Source organism: Pseudophryne corroboree, chromosome 5, assembly GCF_028390025.1.
Source record: "Pseudophryne corroboree isolate aPseCor3 chromosome 5, aPseCor3.hap2, whole genome shotgun sequence".
NCBI classification, from domain to species: domain Eukaryota; kingdom Metazoa; phylum Chordata; class Amphibia; order Anura; family Myobatrachidae; genus Pseudophryne; species Pseudophryne corroboree.
The window spans coordinates 66,922,912-66,939,135 of NC_086448.1; the positions used below are offsets into that span (position 1 = coordinate 66,922,912).

Sequence of the window (16,224 nt, forward strand, 5' to 3'; positions counted from 1 at the left end):
TTACGGAGTCCCCAGCATCCACTACGGACTACGAGAAATAGAATTATCGGTAAGTAAATTCTTATTTTTTGGGATTTTTTCATACTTAACGATCCACGTGGACTACGATTGGAATGGTAATCTGCCCGAAGCTCGCTCGCCATGCGAGGGGACACAGTGCACTAATTGGGGTTCCCCGTCACTTTACGGAGAAAACGACACCAAAAACCTCATGTTGACCTTTTGACCCTGTTCTTACTGCAGGGATCCACCTACACCAACCCCACTCCTACCCACCCCAGCACACACACCTGACCGGTGCCTAGCATAAAATTAGTACATTGTGTGACATAATATTGGGGTACTGTGTGACATAAATTGGTCCACCATCATTATTAGGAGACACTAGGCCAGATGTATTAAGCTTGGAGAAGTAATAAAGTGGTGATAACGTAGTGCTAAGTGCAGTGTAATAACGCACCAGCCAATCAGCTCCAATGTGTAAATTGGCAGTTAGGAGCTGATTGGCTGGTGCGTTATCACCTTGCACTTAGCACTACTTTATCACTTCTCCAGGCTTAATACATCTGCCCCACTGTGGCATTATGTATTTTGCCCCACTGTGGCATTATGTATTTTTTTTTTATAGTAGCCCCCACAACTAAGTTGCCCTGGGGCCCCCACAATCCTTAACCCGGCCTTGACTTAAAAATGAAACAGGTAAAATCAGATACATCTGTGGGACTGGAAGTACAGCATTACTCCATTTAAGAAGTAATTTGCCCTAATTAGTAAAATCCTATTAATATCACTTAATGTTACAAAAATGTCTCCCCCTATTAGTCACACAGCCTTACCCTAATCACTTAATCACGATGAATGGATAAACAGCAGCCTACCTCAGTGCTCATTTTAATAAGAGAATATTTCATATGTAATGTGTATATGTAAAAGTGACATGGATTTAGGCCTTTCATTAACTCCTACACTTGTTAACAGCTAATATTAATGCACCAACAAATGGGAAACAGACGCCCCTGCATTACGCTGCTAAATACGATGCAGTCAATTCGCTGAAAGCTCTGTTCAAGGAGGGGGCAGACATCCACGCTCGAGATCACAAGCAGCGCACTCCTCTTCACCTGGCCGCAGAACTGGGTAAGAGACAGCTACCGTCTTATGCCATCAGGCAGAGAACATTGGCCCTCATTCCGAGTTGTTCGCTCGCAAGCTGCTTTTAGCAGCTTTGCACACGCTAAGCCGCCACCTACTGGGAGTGAATCTTAGCTTATCAAAATTGCGAACGAAAGATTAGCAAAATTGCGAATAGACACTTCTTAGCAGTTTCTGAGTAGCTCCAGACTTACTCGGCATCTGCGATCAGTTCAGTCAGTTTCGTTCCTGGTTTGACATCACAAACACACCCAGCGTTCGGCCAGACACTCCTCCGTTTCTCCAGCCACTCCCGCGTTTTTCCCAGAAACGGTAGCGTTTTTTTCGCACACACCCATAAAACGGCCAGTTTCCGCCCAGAAACACCAACTTCCTGTCAATCACATTACAATCACCAGAACGAAGAAAAAACCTCGTAATGCCGTGAATAAAATACCTAACTGCATAGCAAATTTACTTGGCGCAGTCGCACTGTGGACATTGCACATGCGCATTAGTGACTAATCGCTCCGTTGCGACAAAAAAATAAGGAGCGAACAACTCGGAATGACCCCCATTGGCAGCTGATATTGCACGGTATGATATCATTACGCCAGCTCCTGACACGTGCCTTCCCTCTTTCCCAGCACATGCTCAGGAAGGTTTTGTTACACGTCATCAACCGTTCTGTGTAAGGTAGTACTCTTCTCATAAGGGGGTGTACAGATGGAGCCTCACTCATCTAGCCTTCTCTGCTGCACCTAGGTGCACCAAGGTTTATTAGCATAAGCCTTTCATCTATTGTTCTCAGCTGCAATACAATACAGAGAAAACAATACAGCAGGGGATTAAGTCCGACTGCCCTGGCTCAGTTAATCCTATTAAAGGGATAGATGAGCAGGGCTCCATCTGTAGTGTGACATGTCAAAATGGCCATTATGGCCCTCATTCAGGTCGCTTCGCAATGAGGTCACATGATGCCGGTTTTCCATCCAGTGCGCACACGCAGGGCCCAGTTTGCGAGTTTGCGGGCCGGTCAATGCGATCGCATTAATGCACTGACAGGCAGAGGTGTTCGTGGGGCGGCAACGTGGCGTTGCTGGGGCTGAACAGTTAAAACGAGGGTGGGTCTGCGTAATTTTTTGGGCAGCTGTGTGACGTCACACGCAGTCGCTCCGATAAAAAAAAAAATGCTGATGGTGCACTTGCCTTCACAGCTAGGCTGCGCATGCAGGGGTCGTCCATAGTTTCATGCAATCGCAATCTAATTGCTGTGCGTTTGCAATTAGATTGCGATCGCATGGTTGGGTGGCCCTTTCATGCTGGGTGGCCTTGCCTGTGTTGGGGGGCCCCCGGCTGAGGTTTTTTTTTTCAGTCGCAATTTATGTGAAGACTGCAGAAACTGCGACTGATGCTTAATGGGGTGCTATTTTGACAACGTGCATGGAGAGACTGCATTTGTGAGGCTGTTTAAAGAGCATTTGGTGGCTAAGTAAAAGCCGTGGTGCTGATAGGTGGGTACGGACCACCATGCTGCTTTCAGTGGTGGATTGTGAAGGCTTTAGTGACTCCCCTCGGCTCTGGTGCGCAAGTGTTAGACGAACGTGTAAACTGATTATATTACATGGATACTTCTCCTGATATTAGACAATACTAATAAAAAGCAAGAGAAAATAATAGACCAGATTGTGTTCTGTCATGATAAATAGCCCTGTGTACCAAGTGGAGGAAGGGAAAGGGATTACCCGAAGCACAGGAAGGATTAATATAAGAGGGGGTAGGTCTTATCCAAAATGTATACATATTAGCACCCGATGCAGGTAAGACAATTCAGTATTGGAGGTGCACCCGTGAGAGTACAATCGTGTGTAGAAAGAGAAGAGTACTCTCTTAGTTGGGCCACTCACCCCACCCAAACAAAACTAAAAGTTAGCTTTTAATAATATTCGTTAAAACATATCCATGGTAGAGTGTTGCAGCAAGGATTCAAAAGATTCTAATTTAACAATGGTAAGGTTAAAGCGTATTTAATTATGAATGGCAGACGTTAATTCCGCTACTTATCCACATAGTGAGTGGGTATCAGTTGTCTGTAGGAAACTTCAGAGATGTAATTATCTCAGATCCAAAGCAATCCTCTGATATCTTTGATGATGTCTAAAGGCGGGTACACACTATGAGACAAGAAATTGGGAAAATACACACTGAATGTTATCGTTCAACGATACCGTTCAGGGACATCACCGCTGGCATTCCCGAACATGCAGCTCATTTTGACATTGATGGGTTGAGCTGCATGTCAGCTCAATATCAGTGATCGCTGACCGATGTGCGAGAGATCGCATCGTTCATCGATCACCAATATTGCCCCCATACACGCTGGACGATATAAGCCTAAAAATAAACGATAACGTAATTTATGTCATTTTCGTTCATTGTTTAGGCTAAAATTGCCTAGTTTGTACCCCCCTTTAATCACCAAAGAACGGGGAAAATGTATTCAATCATTCAATGTAAGTGGAAGACATATCCCAAAATAAAGTTGATGCAGGGCACAATCCAAACAAAAATGCAGTAGGTAAATCATACACTGTATCTCATGTGGAGTCTATGCCTAGGTTGGGAGTAATCAAAGTATCCCTGTTTGCCTCAGCGGGCTAATATTCCAGAATATCTGTGGGCATATATTTGTTGCATAGGATGATTTACAATGTGTAAGGAGAGAAGTTGCAGTCCCAAAGCATTCGTCTAACCATCCATATACATGTCACTGCAACTGTATATTACATATGTAATGGTGGAAATGAGGGGTTCCAATGTTTAGCTAGACAATGTCTAGGTCGACCCCATATGGTCGACACTAACAAATGGTCGACATGCATTAGGTTGACACTGACAAAATGTTGATGCTGGAAAATGTAAATATGTTCAAATGGTCGACACACATATGGTCGGCACATGTCAACACAGCTTTTTAAGGGTTATCTCGTTCAGCCACTAGGTGATACTGGAGGCAGCAGATGACACTGGGGTATATACGGTGGCCATAGGGAGCTGGCACTTTAAATTTATTAAAAAGTGTTAAGGCTCCTCCCCCTCTATCCCCCATCAGCCCTCAATGTTTAGAATTGTGCAGAGGGAGCCGGTCACGCTTGGCTGAGCTCCAGCTTAGTTCTGATTTTATTTTATTATTTTAACTATAGTACCTGGTCATCCTGCAGAGCCGCGGGTAGCGTGGTCTCGCAGTGCAGGAGGAGGATTTCAGGGCCTATTTGAGAAGCTCTGTCATCCCCAACCGCCGGCCGCAGTCATGAGGCACTGGAAGGGTGAGTAAAAACCTTCACCTCCATTCCCTTACTCTAATAGCATGGGGGAACCCGGCGGCCATTCCCCCCTCCCTCACTACTGGAGACGGCGCATGGGCAGCACCTAGCACTTACAGTGGGAAGGCTTTTGTATGTAGCGGCAACAGGTCTCTCCCTGCGCTCACTCCCCAACGAAGCAGTTCTGAGAGCCGCAAGCAGCGCGGACTCACAGAGTGGCGGCTCAGGGTTTCTCAGACACCCAGAATCAATAGTTTGTAGAGATGGGTACTGAGTTGCTGTTTCAACACAATGACTCGAATCATTTAGAATTTGGAATGATTGGAGTCACTCACAGTTTGGTGTGTTGAGACAGCCCCCAGTAGCCTCTCTCAGTCAGTCACAGTGATTGGGTGGCAGCACTCCTGGATGACACCCCCTGGGATGGAGCAGTGTGATGCTGCTCAGTGTCAGGGCTTCTGCTGTCTGTGCCTGACTTCCTGTGAGAAATAGTTGAGACAGTGCAGACTCAGTGGAGATGGATCATATTCAATACTGACTCATCCAGTGCAGCTGAATAGCTGACCTACTATTACCGTATATACTCGAGTATAAGTCGACCCGAATATAAGCCGAGGCACCTAATTTTACCACAAAAACCTGGGAAAACGTATTGACTCGAGTATAAGCCTATTGTGGGAAATGCAGCTCTAGCCGTACACAGACCTCATACTGCCAGATATGCCCCCACAGTGCCAGATATACCCCACAGTGCCAGATATGCCCCACAGTGCCAGATGTGCCAGATATGCCCCACAGTGCCAGATATGCTCCACAGTGCCAGATGTGCCCCACAGTGCCAGATGTGCCCCACAGTGCCAGATGTGCCAGATATGCCCCACAGTGCCAGATATGCCCCACAGTGACAGATGTGCCCCATAGTGCCAGATATGCCCCACAGTGCCAGATGTGCCCCACAGTGCCAGATATGCCCCACAGTGCCAGATGTGCCAGATGTGCCAGATATGCCCCACAGTGCTAGATACTTACCCTCCGTCGCTCCCGCACTGTCTTCTGAAGGAGGGACACGGAGAGCGCAGCGCGCGGCTCTCCTGTGTCCCTCCGGCGGCAGCGGCGTGTGTTAAAGGAAGTGCCGGTTCGTGCACTTCCTTTAACACACACACGCCGCTGCCACCGGAGATGCAGGAGGGACACAGGAGAGCCGCGCGCTGTGCCCTCCGTGTCCCTCCTAAAGCTGACTCGAGTATAAGCCGAGGTGGCTTTTTCAGCACAAAAAAAAGTGCTGAAAAAGTCGGCTTATACTCGAGTATATACGGTATATAGGGAAGTTAGTTTTTTTTTTTATTGTATAACTATACCTCCCTCTGCCCTTCCTGCCTCTCTGTCTATACTCACTATCTCTTACTATAGTTTGAGTGAGTGAGTGCTGTGTGTCCTTCTAGACCTTTACAATGGTTGGCAAGGGAACAACTGCCAAGTCGTCACAAAAGATATTTGTGTGCTGAAAATGTCATAAGAAGACACACACAGCGTGTGCTGCGGAGGTCATTCCGGCTGGCCCATCACAGTACGTCAGTTTTCCCTCCCGGGCGGTAGCTCTCAGTGGAACAATGTTGCAGTTAAATAAGGAAATAGCTGTGTTGCGCAGCGATCGAGAGTCAGTTAGGGTGAACCCTCCACAGGATCCCCTATCTATTGTCTTCTCTTTCCACAGAACCGGGTTTCTGTGCTTGCTAAATTGGTGGAAGGTCTGACGAAGCTCCTGGATCCTTCTACCAAACAGGCTAAGACATCCTTGTGGCAGACTAAGAAACGACCGTTGCCACAGCTCCTCCACTCAGATGAGTCGGGTGGAGAACTCATGTCCCAAGACGAGGTAGAGGATGATGACCGTGAGTTAGGTGAGATTTCAGAAACCGAGGATTTATCTCCTCTGGAGACCGCACACGGGGTTGAGCACCTAATTTTGGCAGTCTGGAAGATATTAAATATATCTGATACAGTGCCACTGGATTCACCAGGCACAACTTTATTTGGAAAGAAGCAATGATCATCGGTAACTTATCCTTTTTCACAAAGGCTCGATGATTAGCTGTCCGAAGCTTGGAAGAACCCGGATAAGCGTTTTCAAAATGAAATCAATCAATTCAGTCATTGCAGGTTTGGAACCCAAGGAGTTATTCATATGGCTGGACATCAAGAATGTGCATCTCCATATCTCGATCTGGGAACCACATCAGGCTTTACTCAGTTTTGCAATACACTAGGACCATTTTCAGTTCTGAGCCTTACCATTCGGACGGTCCACAGCTCCAAGAGTGTTCACCAAGATCATGTCAGTCATGATTGCACATCTCAGATCATTGGGGGTTACCATTATCCCATACCTATACGATCTTTTTATCAAAGCACTGTCTGAGGTTCTTCTTCAGGAGCATACTCTGCTAACTTACAGCGTTTTAGTTCAGCACGGTTAGATAATCAACTTCAAGAAATCAAACCTTCTGCCATCGCAGCGTCTTCAGTTTCTAGGGATAATACTGGACACAAATGCTCTGAGGATATTAAGTATCCAACTTATGGTTCAAAAAGTCCTCAAGATCCGGACAGTTCACCTGTGCATTCGCTTGTTGAGGAAGATAGATGGTTGCAGCCTTTGAAGCCCTACAGTCCGGGCATTTTCACTGATGTCCTCTTCAGCTAGACTTCTCTAACCAATGGTCGGGGTCTCATCTAAACCTCCAGGCTCATTCGTTTAACACCTTGGACCTGGGTGTCGCTGCTTTGGTGGCTACAGATAAACAATCTCACAGCAGGCAAGAGATTCGGAGTGTGGGATTGAATTATTCTGACGGCGGATGCCAGTGTCAGAGGTTGGTGTGCAGTATTGTTGGATTTGCAGTTCCAGGGTCATTTGTCACAGCAGGAATCTCTGTTACCAATAAATGTGTTGGAACTACAATGCGCTGCTGCAAGGCACCCACATTCTCCACTCAAAAGTGGTATGTCACGGCGCTTGGATTTTGAATATCCGGAGTTGTGGCTTGGGTTTCGGTGTCGGTAGCTTTCCACAGGATAAACCGGGCAGGCTGGATAAAAGTATTTTTCATAGGACTTCTGAGAGGATTATGCTGGAGCTGAGAACTGAGGATTCAGTCAGTGAAGTGAAGAAGCCTGGAATTCTAGGAACTTGCAGAGAAACTGGAACAGAATGCTGTAGATTCAAGGCTGTGGAGCGCAGACTGACACACACACACACACACACACACACACACACAGTACTGTGTGAGAGACGTTGCACTGGCGATTTCTTACCCAGAAATCCCCAGATTTATACCTGCAGACTGTTTCCCATTGGTTTTGCAAACCTTGCAGGTGACTAAGTGTTTAAGATTAGCTGATCCTTCCAAGGCGGCGACGCCCATCCCATACCTCTGCAGCTGGAAGCTGCACAAACATTTGCTGCTGCCTCTAAAACCTCTCCTCCCAGATATGTCTGCAAGTCGTGCCCCTCGCCAGCAGCCCGCACCCCCACCGGAGGGACCGCGCCAGAGCGTCCGGACAGGTAAGTACCGCTGGTCCCGGAATAGGATGGCCACTGGACATCCACCAGGCTTGCTAGGATTCTCTTCATGAAACTTGTGAAGCAACGCAGGGGCGTGTATATCTGATGGATCCTCCCAAGAACGCTCTTCAGGACCATACCCCTTCCAGTCCAGGAGATATTGTAGATGACCGTGTCGCATCCGGGAATCAAGGACCTTCTTAACCTCGAATTCGACCCCGCGGTCTGTGACCACTCTTGGAGAACGGGGAAGAATTTTGCAGAACTTGTTTAAAATTAAGGGTTTTAGAAGCGAGATATGGAAGGTTGGGAAGACTCTTAAATAGGAAGGTAACTTAAGTTTGTAAGTTACTGGGCTGATCACCTGTTCCACTGGGAAGGGACCGATGTAGCGAGGAGCAAATTTCATAGATGGAACACGTAACCTCAAGTTACGAGTTGAGAGCCAAACTTGATCACCTACAGATAGTTTAGGTGCAATTCTTATTTTCTTATCTGCCCAGAATTTATAACGGATGGATGTCTTTCGTAAATTTTGATGAACTATTTTCCAAATTCTGGAGAGTTCCTTAAAAGTTTTTTGTACTGCAGGAAGATCCAGATTGGGTAGAGCCAAGAACTGAGGAACCCGGGGATGTAACCCATATACTGTGAAGAAGGGAGTATGACCTGTGGAAGAGTGGTAGGAATTGTTATGAGCAAATTCTGCCCATGGCAGATGTTCGAAGCAGTCGTCCTGGGAGGACGAGACATGAATTCTGAGGAAGGTCTCCAAATCCTTGTTGACTTTTTGTGTGCTCCCGTTGGTCTGAGGATGATACGCTATCGAAAACTTTAGTTGAATTTGTAAAGCTGTGCAGAGAGCTCTCCAAAACCTGGCCACGAACTGGACTCCACGATCGGAAACTATCTCGGTTGGCAGACCATGGAATCTGAAGATTTCTGAGATGAAGAGCTGTGCTAATTCAGGTACCGAAGGAAGACCCTTGAGGGGTACAAATCGAGCCATCTTGGAGAAGCGATCGACAACTACCCAAATGGTTGTGTACCCTTTAGAGGCGGGTAAATCTGTGACAAAGTCCATAGAAAGATGTGTCCAAGGCAACTTGGGAACAGCTAACGGAGACAATTGCCCAATGGGACGTTGTCGAAGGATCTTGTGTTGTGCACATTTGGTACAGGAGGCAATGAAGGTAGAGACATCAGACTTTAAAGAAGGCCACCAATGAGAGCGCTGAATAAATTCGGTCGTCTTGTGGACTCCAGCATGACCGGAAAACCGTGAAGAATGAGCCCAGGATAGCAACCTCTTCCGGAGAGAGAGAGGAACGAACACCCTCCCCACTGGGGGTTGAATCTTAGTCGAAGCAAAATTTCGAGTCTCTAATACCGGCTGAGGAGGAGGTGAGTCCTTAGAGTCATCTGAGGAGTAGGACCGGGAGAGAGCATCTGCTTTTTGGTTTTGAGCCCCGGGTCTAAAAGTAAGAACAAAGTTGAATCTGGTGAAGAACATAGCCCACCGAGCTAAGCAAGGGTTCAGACACTGGATATTCCTGAGGAAGATTAGGTTCTTATGATCAGTGAAAATAGAGATGGGGAATTTGGCTCCCTCCAAGAGATACCGCCACTCTTCTAGAGCTAACTTTACGGCCAAAAGTTCTTGCTCCCCTATAGTATAATTCCTCTCTGCTGGAAGAAATTTTTGGGAAAAGAATCCGCATGGATGCAACTTGTTATCCTCCGACCTCTGGGAGAGGACTGCTCCCACAGCGTCGGCAGAAGCATCAACCTCCAATACAAAGGCTTTGTTGGTATCAGGTTGCCTTAGAACCGGAGCCGTAGTGAAGGCCTGTTTCAAGTGTGGGAACGCTGCTTCAGCCAGTAGTGACCATTCCCTAGGATTAGCCTCCTTCCGGGTAAGAGCGGTGATAGGAGCCACTATAGCAGAGAATCCCTTGATAAATCTTCGATAGAAGTTTGCAAAGCCCAATAATCGCTGTATAGATTTAAGAGTGTTGGGTTTGGGCCAATTTAGGATCGCTTGTACCTTGGCTGGGTCCATCTCCAACCCAGAGCCTGAAATTATGTACCCCAGGAAAGGCATAGAAGGCTGTTCGAAAACACATTTTTCAAGCTTGCAGTATAAGTGGTGTTGCCGCAGTCTCTTAAGCACCTCTTGAACTTGCAAACGATGGTCTTTCATAGAGGACGAGAAAATCAAGATGTCATCTAGATATACTACGACCGATTTATATAGTAGATCTCTGAAGATTTCATTCACAAAGTTCTGGAAAACAGCTGGCGCATTACTAAGGCCGAAGGGCATAACTTGATACTCGAAATGCCCATCTCGAGTGTTAAAGGCCGTTTTCCACTCATCACCCGCTCTAATCCGGATCAGATTATATGCTCCTCTGAGATCTAATTTGGAGAAGATTGAAGCACCCTTAACTCGATCAAAAAGCTCCGAGATCAGGGGTAATGGGTAACGATTTTTGATTGTTATTTAATTTAAACCCCGGTAATCGATGCAAGGGCGAAGACCTCCATCTTTTTTCTGTACAAAGAAAAACCCTGCACCGGCCGGGGACTTGGAAGGCCGGATGAACCCTCTGGCCAGATTTTCCTTAATGTAGTCCGACATGGATTCTGTCTCAGGAGCCGAGAGAGGGTATACTCGCCCCCTAGGAGGTGTTTTCCCAGGTAGAAGATCAATAGGACAGTCCCAGGATCTGTGAGGAGGAAGAACCTCTGCTGCTTGCTTGCTAAAGACATCGGAATAAGAAGAATACTGAGGCGGAATTAGAGGATGAGATTCCAGGTTGCATTTATTCAGAGGTTTGATACAAGGAAGACAGGAACGGGAACAGGTCTCTCCCCAAGCTAAAACTTGCATATTTTCCCAATTAATTCTTGGGTTGTGCCTCTGGAGCCAAGGAAGCCCTAAAACACTATCATGAGTAGCCTTTGGAATTGTTAGGTTCCTGGTGCTCAGAACAAGGGAGATGTTGCGTAGTGAGTCCTGAGCACCAGAACGTGACGCAGAAACAAGGTGTGGTGTGGAAATAGCCCCTAGCACCCTTCCTCCGTTGTTTCACCCGTGTGGTCAGTTCACGCCTGCATGACTATGGTTTCTTGGGCCCATGGCAGCCACGTTTGAAGGGCGGATTAGGTCTGCCCAACTCCGATGCCCCCGCAGGTCTTAAAGGGAGACAAAACGTGAACTGAGACAGGGTAATAACAAGGGGACCTCTAACTGAAACAACCAAAGCCAGGGGCTACTGACTAGCCTAAAACTAAATGTATGTGCGGCTTGCCGCCAAAGGAAAAGAACAACCAAAGGAAATGCTGTCCACACGCCGACACAATACTTTTGTGTACCGGCGGTGACAGCATAAGCAGAACCCTCTGCAAAACACCAGTAACTAAACATAACAAAGAAATACAGCGGCCTAGGCCGACGGACGCGGCAAAGCCGCTACTCACAGAACCGGTACAAATACTGGCAAACGGACAGGAACCCCCAATGCTGCCGACACAGACTCTCAGAACTGGAGGACAGGCAGAATCCCAAACGACAGACCGGTGGACACCAAGAAGCTAGAAACTCGACCAGGCACAGCCACAGGACTTCTGGACAGGAATGCTTCACGGCAGGACACGGAATCAGACACAGGAACTGACACAGGAATCGACTCAGGAACCGACACCGGAAGCAGCTAGACAGACACTGCTAGACAGGAGCTCAGGCACTGGCAGGGACTAGCTCAGAACTCAAGAACTCTGGAACCCAGGAAATATCACCAGCGTCTGTGAATTGCACTGAGCCAGCATATAACAGAGAGGCCTAATTAATTATGTCGTGCAGCTGCCCTGTTGCATGACTCCAAACTGACAAGATGCAATTAGCAGACAGGTGAGGCCAACCACATGGAAACAGGCTGCAATTACACAGACTCACCACTGACAGAAAACAATAATCTTCTAAACCAGAGCAAAGGGAAATCCTGGCCTGCAAGAGAACTAAAAACATAAAATAGATATGAACCACTACCTGTGGTTCATAACAGGAATAACTAAGAAATTAAGTAACTCCTTATGGAGTGCTCCTACACATAACTGAAGAGAGAGAGTCTGTTGGGTGACAATACCACTGGATATTCTGCTACCGTCCACAGCGGAAAGAGAAATCGGACGAGGAATCTTGACTGTAGGTAGCTGAAATTGCTGCACCACATCTGTTGTGACGATATTCCCAGCGGCTCCCGAATCTAGAAGAGAATGGAAATATTTAGGACCCTGCGGCAAGGTCAAGGTAACTTCAAAGGCTGGTTCAGAGTGAGATGGAGACGAATTCAACACTCCTAACCTAGTGTCTCCACGGCTGGTTAGGAGGTCTAGTTTCCCGGACGCTGAGTGCAGGAAGCCACCAAGTGGCCGGAAGCTCCGCAATACAGAAACAAGTTCTCCCTGCGTCTCCTTTGACATTCCTCAGGCGTGAGACGAGCCCTATTAACTTGCATAGGCTCGTCTTGAGTCACCTCAGGTGGAGAGGTAGAAGGAGGTGGCAGAGGACGGAATCTCGGACGTTCCCCTCGATTCTTTTCCAATTGTCGCTCTCGGAAGCGCAGATCCACCTTGGTACACAGGGAAATCAGATCGTCCAACTTGGGTGGTAAATCCCTAGTAGCCAGTTCATCCTTAATTTTCTCTGCTAGACCACTCCAGAAGGCGGCTACTAATGCTTCCTCGTTCCACCGGAGTTCAGAGGCATAGGTCTGAAACTGTACTGCGGACTGACCGACGGTCCGGTTCCCTTGCCGGAGACGCATTATCTTAATAGAAGCCGATGTGGTCCTTCCGGGTTCGTCAAAAATTTTCCAGAAGGGGACTAGGAATTCAGAGTAATTATCAAGTAGGGGATCGGCTCTTTCCCACAGAGGTGACACCCAGTCCAGAGCAGAGCCTGCCAGGAGAGATACTATATAAGCAACTTTAGCTTTCTGGGACGGGAAGTTGAAAGGCTGCAGAGAGAAATGAATCTCACACTGATTCAAGAACCCACGACACATCTTCGGGTTCCCGTCGAACTTGGTGGGCATGGGTAAGCGTAAGGAAGAGGGTGACGCAACCATCGGCACTGGAGGAGGCGCAACTTGTTGAGGTTCAGTTCGTCGACTGGCGGCCATGTTGGCGATGTCGACCTGCATGGAATCTTGCCGAGTAGATATACCTTGAAAAAATTGCGCCAACTGACGCTGGGACTCCTCCAGACTCCCGAGACAAGAAGCTATACTCTGTAGAAGGTCTGTACCGGAACCTTGCGCTCCCTCCGGATCCATTGGGCCAGTGCAAACTGTCACGGGGCTTGGATTTTGAATATCCGGAGTTGTGGCTTGGGTTTCGGTGTTGGTAGCTTTCCACAGGATAAACGGGGCAGGCTGGATAAAAGTCTTTTTCATAGGACTTCTGAGAGGATTATGCTGGAGCTGAGAACTGAGGATTCAGTCAGTGAAGTGAAGAAGCCTGGAATTCTAGGAACTTGCAGAGAAACTGGAACAGAATGCTGTAGATTCAAGGCTGTGGAGCGCAGATTGACACACACACACAGTACTGTGTGAGAGACGTTGCACTGGCGATTTCTTACCCAGAAATCCCCAGATTTATACCTGCAGACTGTTTCCCATTGGTTTTGCAAACCTTGCAGGTGACTGAGTGTTTTAGATTAGCTGACCCTTCCAAGGCGGCGACGCCCATCCCATACCTCTGCAGCAGGAAGCTGCACAAACGTTTGCTGCTGCCTCTGAGACCTCTCCTCCCAGATATGCCTGCAAGTCGTGCCCCTCGCCAGCAGCCCGCACCCCCACCGGAGGGACCGCGCCAGAGCGTCCGGACAGGTAAGTACCGCTGGTCCCGGAACCCGATCCGCCGAACCGTGACATGGTACAGATACAGTCGGACAACGCGACAGCTGTCACGTACATCAACAAACAGAGAGGAACTTGAAGTCGCATGGCCATGCGGAAAAGCAGAACGTATTCTGAATTAGGCCGAACGCAACAAGGTCTTTCTCTCAGCCGTGTTTATTCCGGGTATGGACAATTGGGAAGCCGACTATCTCAGTCTTCAGGATTTTCATCCAGGAGAATGGGCTCTTCACCCAGAGGTGTTCAGAGCTCTAGTGTGCCGATGGGGTTGCAGACTGATTCATCAGCTTCCTTTATATGTGTCCAGAACACAGGACCTAAGGCAGAAGCAGTGGGCACTCATACAACCTCGTCTATCTGTTCCCACCTTTTCTGCTTCTTCCTCGAGTCCTCAAGAGAAACAAGTGAGAATTCACCACAATGATTCTGGTAGCACCAGATTGGCCTTGGAGGGCCTGATTCTCAGACCTGCACTCTCTAGTAGCAGACGATCCGTGGCCGCTGCGTCTACGTCCGGATCAATTACAACAGGGACCTTTTGTTCACTCCAATTTACTGTGGCTGTGTTTAACGGAGTGGCTGCTCAGGCAGCCATCTTAAGTCGTCAAGGGATCCTAGATGCAGTAATCCCCACAATGTTACGGGCAAGAAAACTGGTTACAGCTGTTCATGACCATTGTATATGGCGTTCTTATGTGGCCTGGTGTGAACGTCAAGGGTTTCCAACAGGGGGGGTAAATTTACTAAGTTGGGAGTTCTATTTAAGATGGGACGTTGCCCATAGCAACCAATCAGATTCCACTTCTCATTTATCTAGCACCTTCTAGAACATAATACCTGGAATCTGATTGGTTGATATGGGCAACATCCCATCTTAAATAAAACTCCCATCTTAGTAAATTTACCCCAGGGTCTTTTTGACTATTGCTCAGGTTTAATTGGATTCAGGACTGGGAATAGTAACCTGTGCGAGCGCAGCGATGCATGCAAGGGGACGCGGTACACTAATTGGGGTTCCATGTGCTCTGATGGTGAAAATGACCCCCCACCCCCCGAAAAAAGTTGTGTCAACCTTTTTTGTGTCGACCATCTTCTGTGTCATCCTTTTGATGTGTCAACCTTTTATACCCGTCGATCTTTTCTTTTGTTGACCTTTTGTCTGTGTCAACCTAATGCATGTCGACCTTTTGTCAGTGCCCACCTAATGCATGTCGACCATATGGAGTCGACATAATGACTGTCGACCTAGACACTGTAGATCTTCTATACCACACACGGTAATGAAACAAAACTGATAAATAACCCATAGTTGATTTGTATATCATTTTCAGACCGCAGCGTAGCGGCACGTCTGCTGCTAAACCTCAAATGTGATGCAAGTGTTCAAGATGATACCGGACTGTCCTGTCTGACTATGATGGTAATGAATATGCCGCCTGTGGTAAGTCTCAAATACGGACCTCTAAAGACTGTTACTGAGAACCAGCCTTATTCTGATAACTGTCTGGTGTATATGCCCCACTGTCTGGTGTATATGTGTCAGCCCCACTGGCTGGTGTATATGTGTCAGCCCCACTGTCTGGTGTATATGTGTCAGCCCCACTGGCTGGTGCATATGTGTCAGCCCCACTGACTGGTGTATATGTGTCAGCCCCACTGGCTGGTGTATATGTGTCAGCCCCACTGTCTGGTGTATATGTGTCAGCCCCACTGTCTAGTGTATATGTGTCAGCCCCACTGTCTGGTGTATATGTGTCAGCCCCACTGTCTGGTGTATATGTGTCAGCCCCACTGGCTGGTGTATATGTGTCAGCCCCACTGTCTGGTGTATATGTGTCAGCCTCACTGGCTGGTGTATATGTGTCAGCTCCACTGGCTGGTGTATATGTGTCAGCCCCACTGGCTGGTGTATATGTGTCAGCCCCACTGGCTGGTGTATATGTGTCAGCCCCACTGTCTGGTGTATATGTGTCAGCCCCACTGTCTGGTGTATATGTGTCAGCCCCACTGTCTGGTGTATATGTGTCAGCCCAACTGTCTGGTGTATATGTGTCAGCCCCACTGGCTGGTGTATATGTGTCAGCCTCACTGGCTGGTGTATATGTGTCAGCCCCACTGTCTGGTGTATATGTGTCAGCCCCACTGTCTGGTGTATATGTGTCGTCCCCACTGGCTGGTGTATATGTGTAATCATGTAACTCTAGCAGATGAAAATACATATGCACGGTTCCAACATTGCCTCTGTACAGCCAGGGCCGGCAACAGGGGGGTCAAAGGG

The 16,224-nt window shown here is 47.7% G+C and overlaps 1 protein-coding gene across 8 annotated transcripts in view; it reads left to right on the top strand.

The window, feature by feature from the left end:
- The window catches only part of LOC134927192 (transient receptor potential channel pyrexia-like), a 513,867-nt gene that overhangs the window by 251,725 nt on the left and 245,918 nt on the right, over nt 1-16,224 (top strand). For all 8 annotated transcript variants that reach the window (XM_063921321.1, XM_063921322.1, XM_063921327.1 and 5 more), the window contains 2 exons: nt 979-1,137; nt 15,278-15,387. In XM_063921321.1, the coding sequence (XP_063777391.1) occupies nt 979-1,137; nt 15,278-15,387 (269 nt within the window). The remainder of the gene's footprint in view (nt 1-978; nt 1,138-15,277; nt 15,388-16,224) is intronic.